The 5,816-nt window shown below is 53.2% G+C and overlaps 1 protein-coding gene across 1 annotated transcript; it reads right to left on the reverse strand.

The window, feature by feature from the left end:
• Positions 1 to 670: 670 nt before the first annotated feature.
• LOC146420957 (uncharacterized) lies at positions 671 to 1,423 on the reverse strand. The gene is made up of 2 exons (XM_085047855.1): positions 1,286 to 1,423; positions 671 to 1,151 (listed from the first exon to the last, which is right to left on the reverse strand). Exons 1-2 carry the CDS (start codon positions 1,358 to 1,360, stop codon positions 687 to 689), a joined length of 540 nt encoding a protein of 179 aa, XP_084903981.1. The 5' UTR covers positions 1,361 to 1,423; the 3' UTR covers positions 671 to 686.
• Positions 1,424 to 5,816: the final 4,393 nt, after the last annotated feature.

Genomic DNA, 5,816 nt, shown 5'->3' on the forward strand with positions numbered 1-5,816 from the left:
GTCCCATAGGAGGGACCCTGAGGCACTGTCTGTCATCCTCAGTCCTCCAGGCTGGGTGGCTGCATTCTGGCCACAAGTCACTTGGGAGGGACACAGAGCCACTGTCCTCGTCAGCGTTTCCACTCAGGTCTCTGTCTTCGGCCCAGGCCTCTAATGGGAGAGACCCTGAGCCACTCTCTGCCTCACTGCTCCAGCTCAGCTGTGTCTTCAGCCCATGACCAACATGGCAAGGAGCCTGAGCCATTCTCTTCCCCAGTCCTCCTGCTCGGCTCTTCATCTTCAGGCCATGCCTCACCTGGGAGGGACCCTGAGGCTCTCTCCTCCTCAGTGCTCCAGCTCAGGTGTGTGATCTCTGCCCACACTGTGGACAGCCCTGGCAAACTGCACACAGACCTGAGCTCCTCAGAGCTGGTTCCCTCTGTGGTTGGTGCCCCTGACAGGCATGGCTCTGCTTCTGCCCCTGCCCCCTGCCCACCGAGATCTTCCAGCTGGCTGGGCAAGGGGCTTGGTGGGCACTGGTGCATAACTGGGTATGGAGTTGAGGCCTTTTCCTTGCTGTGAGGGGCTCTGATGGGCAGAGCTGGGCCTTGGCCTGTGGCTGGTCATGGATGAAGGTTCCTGTGCTCTGCCCATGCCTCACGGGGCCTCACAGGAGGCCTCTCTTCTCCACTTCTGAAGCTTGAGTCTCATTCATGTTCCCCTTGCCAGTCTTCATCCAGGATGACACAGGACTTCTCATTAATCTCTGGTTCTGCCAGCACAACCCCTGCTGCTGCCCCTGCCCCCTGCCCACCCAGAGCTTCCAGCTGGCCGGGCTCCGGGCTGGGGGGGCAGCAGGGGCTGTGCGGGGCAGCTGCCCGGCTCTCCGGCCCCAGTGCGGGGGCTGCTGCTGCCGTCCCTGTCCCCGTGCCCTGATGCGGGGGCCGCCGTGTCCCCGGCTGCTGGCCGCGTCGCCGGATCACAGCCGCCATCCCGCTCAGGATGGCACGGGAGCCGCGCCGCAGCGAGCGCAGCAGAGCCTGGCCGCGGCCCCTGGGGCTGTGCGGGGCTGCCCGGCTCTCTGCTGCTGCTGTCTGCGCCACAGAGGCAGCACAGGAGTCACGGTGCTCCTCAGCTTCCTGCGGGGCTGCCCGTGACTCGCAGTTGGACAGCTGCACGGAGCAGGAGAAGGATGAGGACCAGCTGGCCCTCTGCGGTGCAAACGGCCCCCTGGCACAGCAGCTCCCTCCGTGCCCGCAAGCCCGCCCCGAGCCCCGAGGCAGCTGCCTGCTAGCCCATCCCTCACCTTCTGCCTTCTGCCAAACATCAGCCACTTCTTCTTGGGCTGCACGTCGGTGCTCATCTCCTTGTCCGTGGACATCTTGGAGTCGCTCCGATGCTACCCTAGCCCGGGGAGATGCTGTCTCCAGACGGAGCTGCTCCCCTGGCACTGAGCACCCCCAGCCATTTGGTGCCCTTTTATAGCCTCCCGTTCACGCCGTGTCCCCAGGTGTCACAATGGGCTCTGGGCACACGCAGCCACACGTCACAAAGGAGCCTGCAAGGCGCTGCTGTCCCCACGGGCCACTCCCCAGCAGCCCCAGGACAGCGGCGGGCTAGGGGGGCTCAGAACCAGCTGCAAACCGGCTGGAACCGGCTGGGACAGCAGTGTGCAAAGAGGGCGGTGACAGAGCTGTCACACAGCCACTCGCAGGGACACATCAGGGACTGCAAAAGCAATCAGTGCATGTGCCACAGCTTTAAAAAACTGGGTTTGCACATCATGCACAGCTGTAAAGTTCTAGAAGGCATCACTGCAGGCTGAAATTTGTTTGTAAATAATTAGAAGGTAGAATTATGGTGCAAACCATTCAAAAAATCATTTTTCTGTCCAAAAATAATTTTCTGGTGTCTATTAACTCTGATAATAGCACAGTCAGCACAGAATTTCTTTCTAAAATCAGGATGGAGGCCCCACTGAAAAATGCAGAGGCTCTTGCACATGGAACATGTGCAAGACAAAGGTTATGGTCAAGAATTGTGGTGTGCAAATACTGGGCTCATTGGGAAAAAGGTTTTCCTTCCACCAGAGTTGAGAATTCCATCATTTGCCCCTTTAGAATGCTGAATAAAACGGAGGAGAACTCCCATGGTTCAGGAGGCAAAGGAAAGAACTCCAGAGATGAGCTGTTGGAATACAATTTCAAAAAAGGCTGAAACATTCACACAGCTCCATTTGAAACTGGGAAATTGCAAGAGGAAGTGATGGTGAATACTCCCATTTTGGAGGGTTTGGATGGGCTCTTGGGAAGGACTTGTTCCCTGGGAGGGTGGGGAGGCCCTGGCACAGGGTGCCCAGAGAAGCTGTGGCTGCCCCTGGATCCCTGCAAGTGTCCAAGGCCAGGTTGGACACTGGGGCTTGGAGCAGCCTGGGATAGTGGAAGGTGTCCCTGCCCATGGCAGGGGGTGGCACTGGATGGGCTTCAAGGTCCCTCCCAAGCTAAATCGTTCTGGGGTTCCATGGTTCTCTGGTTCTACAAACTACTGTGAAACATTTCACATCAGCGTGGAGAAGTCAATTCCATCATGCTTGGAGATCCAAAGGATAATATTTGATGTGTTTCATCTGTTAGATTTTTGTCGTGACTCTGGAACAGGAGATTCATATAAAATTTAATAGTGGGATCTTGAAATCTTTCAATATAAGGATTTAATGTGTGCCATCTAAAAATGATGACTCTGAATGAGGCTGCATGTGACAGCCTCCAGTATTAATTTAACAATTAATTCTTCAGGATATTTGAATGACAGTGAATTTCCTGTCATTCAGAAACTCTGACACTGAAATTTCTTGAAAGTTAGAATGGAAAACGAGTTGGATTTACCTCTCCAAAAGACAAGATATATTTTACAATTTTCAAATTATAAACATGTAAAAGTAGAAGAAGAACCCAGTAAAGCAAATTAGGAAGAACAGAGCTCTCTAAGGGATCCCTGAATATTTCTTCACAGTAAATCACAAGAGCTCTCTTCAGCATTGAGTAAATGCTTAAGTAAATTGAGTATCCATTAAGCATTGAGTAAATAAACAACTGTGATTTCCAGGCTCATTGTCCTGCATGTTTTTTTAAGTTATCAATAAACCCTTTAAATATGTTTGGCATTTCTATCTCTTAGAAGCTGTTGGGAAATTTTTGTTACACTTCTTGAGGTGAATAAAACACACACTTGTTCTGAAATATTGCAAAGCAAAGCACAGACAATTGGTGTCTTGGTTCAACCCAGGCAGCACCTCACAGCCCCTCGGTCACTCCCCACCAGTGGGATCAGGAAGAGAGTTGGGAGGGTAAAAACTGGAGTGGGTTGAGATCAAGGCACTTGAACAGGGAAAGCAAAAGGCACCACATGAGCAAAGCAAAAGAAGGAATTCCTTCAGCCCTTCCCAGGGCTGGGCAGCTGTTCAGCACCTCCAGGAGAGCAGGGCTCCATCCCACAGAACAGTGACTTGGGAAGACAAAAGGCATCCTCCAAATGTTCCCCCTTCCTCCTTCTTCCCCCCACTGCATATCCTGAGCATGAAGTGACATGGTCTGGGATATCCCTGGGATCACAATGATGCCTTAATAATTTTGGGGGTTTTTTTTCTTCATGTGTCTGTAAATTGGTGTAGTTCTCTGTTCTCACAGAATGCAGAAAACCTCTGTTCCCAACACATTTAACCAAAATAAAGCTCTCTGGATAGAGATTCAAGGACATATTCATTACCCTAGGGCCAGAAAATATCTGAACAACAGTGGAAAGGGGGGAGCAGGGCCTGGGGTGGTCAATATCATCGCCTGAAGGTGTGATTAGAGAATTAGGGACCAATATGCTAATAAGACAAAACTTAAAAAAGATAAAGAGCTTGTGATCTGGTATCTATTTTGGGTGTAGTCCCTGAGGGAGACTTTGCTTGCCCAAATGTACCTTGAAGGCCTTGAATAAATTTGTCTGCTATTTATACACCTAATTGTTTTGGCATCTGTTTTCATGTAGCCTGTTCCAGGCATCAGAGTCACCCAGAGATAAAGGACTGAATGTCTGCTGTGACCCATGAGAGCTCTGCAGCCCCTGGGGACACAGCAGGGACAGGGAAAGGAGTGTGGGCAGTGCCTCCTCTGAGCCTCAGGGAACTTCCAGAGGAGGATCCAGGGCAGCCCCAAGGCCATCTGGCAGGCCTGGAACAAGGCAGGCAGCTCTGAGCAGCCTCCATGGCCCCAGCAGAGCTCGTGTGGGAGGGCTGAGTGCAGGGAGCACCATCAGCTGCCTGTGTGTCCCAGCTGGAGCAGCAGAGCCCAGCAGAGGCAGCCCATGGCCCCGGGCAGCACAGCCCCCGTGCTCTGCAGAGCAGCACCCCCAGCTCTGTGGGGCTGTGGGGAGCAGGGCAGGGGCTGCAGCAATGGCTGCTCAGGCCAGCACAGCCGTGATCTCCTGGGAAAGGCTCTGTGGGCAGCTGGGATGTGCCAGGAGAAGAGCAGGAGCCCTTGTGTGTGTGCACAGGAGTCCTGGCAAGAGCTGGGGCAGCAGGAGCTGCCTGAGGAGCCCTGGGGCAAACTCTCTGCTGCTGTCCTGGGCAGTGGGGCTGTCCTGGGGCTGCAGGAGATGCCAGAGCTGAGGATCTCCTGAGCATTCCAGACACAGAGTCACTGTCCCTGACCTCCATTGCTTCCCATTCTTGCTGCAGGGCCAGATAGGACTGGGCTGCTCTGCTGGGCTGGGGCAGAGGTAGGGAGAGGCTGGACTGGGCAGTGCCAGGGAGGGGAAAACAATGGGCCCTTGGTTATACAAGTCCAGGCAGTGTCAGAATGGTTCCATGGAGCCCCAGAGTGTCACAATGATCTCCCTTATTCCATGGGCCCCCAGAGTGTCACAATGTCCCCTTGATTCCACGAGGCCCTGAAGTGTCCAAATGGTCTCCATGGTTCCTGAAGGCCCTGCAGTGTCACAATGGCCCCTTGTTTCATGATGCCCCACAGTGTCACAATGGCCCTTGTTTCTATGGGGCCCTGAAGGACCCCAGAAAGGTCTCCTTGGATCTGCAGTATCACAGTGGACCCTTGGCTGCATGAAGCCCTGAAATGTCACAATGCTCTCCTTGGTTCCATGGTTCTCCACAGTGTCACAGTGTCCCTTGGTTGGTTAGGGCCCCATGATGTCACAATGGCCCCTTGGTTCATGAGGCCTTGCAATGTCACAATGGTCTCCTTTTCTTCATGGGGCCCTGCAGTGTCACAATGGCACCTTGGTTCCTTTAAGCCCCACAGTTTCACCATGGTCCCCTGGGTTACAGGAGGCCCTGCAGTGTCACAATGCCTCTTTGGTTCTATGGGGCCCTCAGTGTCTGTTTTGCTGGTGGGCACTGTCAGTACCAAAGACAGAGACACCAACTGAGGGAACAGTGTAATTTATTATAACACAAAACTGCAAAGAAGAACAAAAGGATAAGCTCAGCAATGCACAATATCATTAGCAAAGAATTACAAAAGGATAAGATGGACAAAGCACCCAGTCATCTCTACCAAAGATTGCCTGAAGGGATTTAGAAAGATCCATCACCAGTTAGCCTCAGACTTCACCATCACCCAGACCCACACATCAGCTGGGGAAGCTGTCACAGCCAAGGACTGCAGAGCCCCTCTGGACACTGGCAATTCCTGCAGCTGTGTCCAGCCACAGGTGAGGCTTCCAACCTCGCTGGGAGAGAGCCCAGCTTGGAGAGTGCTGAACAAACAAACTGACAGCACTTCCAGTGCAGGAACATCTGGATTCATTCTCCTAATTGGTTTCTCCCAAAGCCT

This window comes from Lichenostomus cassidix, unplaced genomic scaffold (assembly GCF_008360975.1).
Source record: "Lichenostomus cassidix isolate B80296 unplaced genomic scaffold, HeHo_3.0 HiC_scaffold_115, whole genome shotgun sequence".
Lineage (NCBI taxonomy): Eukaryota > Metazoa > Chordata > Aves > Passeriformes > Meliphagidae > Lichenostomus > Lichenostomus cassidix.

Excerpts from the sequence above, each read along its gene's own strand:
- LOC146420957 (XM_085047855.1), bottom strand. The coding sequence starts at position 1,360 with ATGTCCACGGACAAGGAGATGAGCACCGACGTGCAGCCCAAGAAGAAG. Across the intron at positions 1,152-1,285 it reads TGTTTGGCAGAAGGCAGAAG|CTGTCCAACTGCGAGTCACG; the intron begins GTGAGGGATGGG and ends TGCTCCGTGCAG.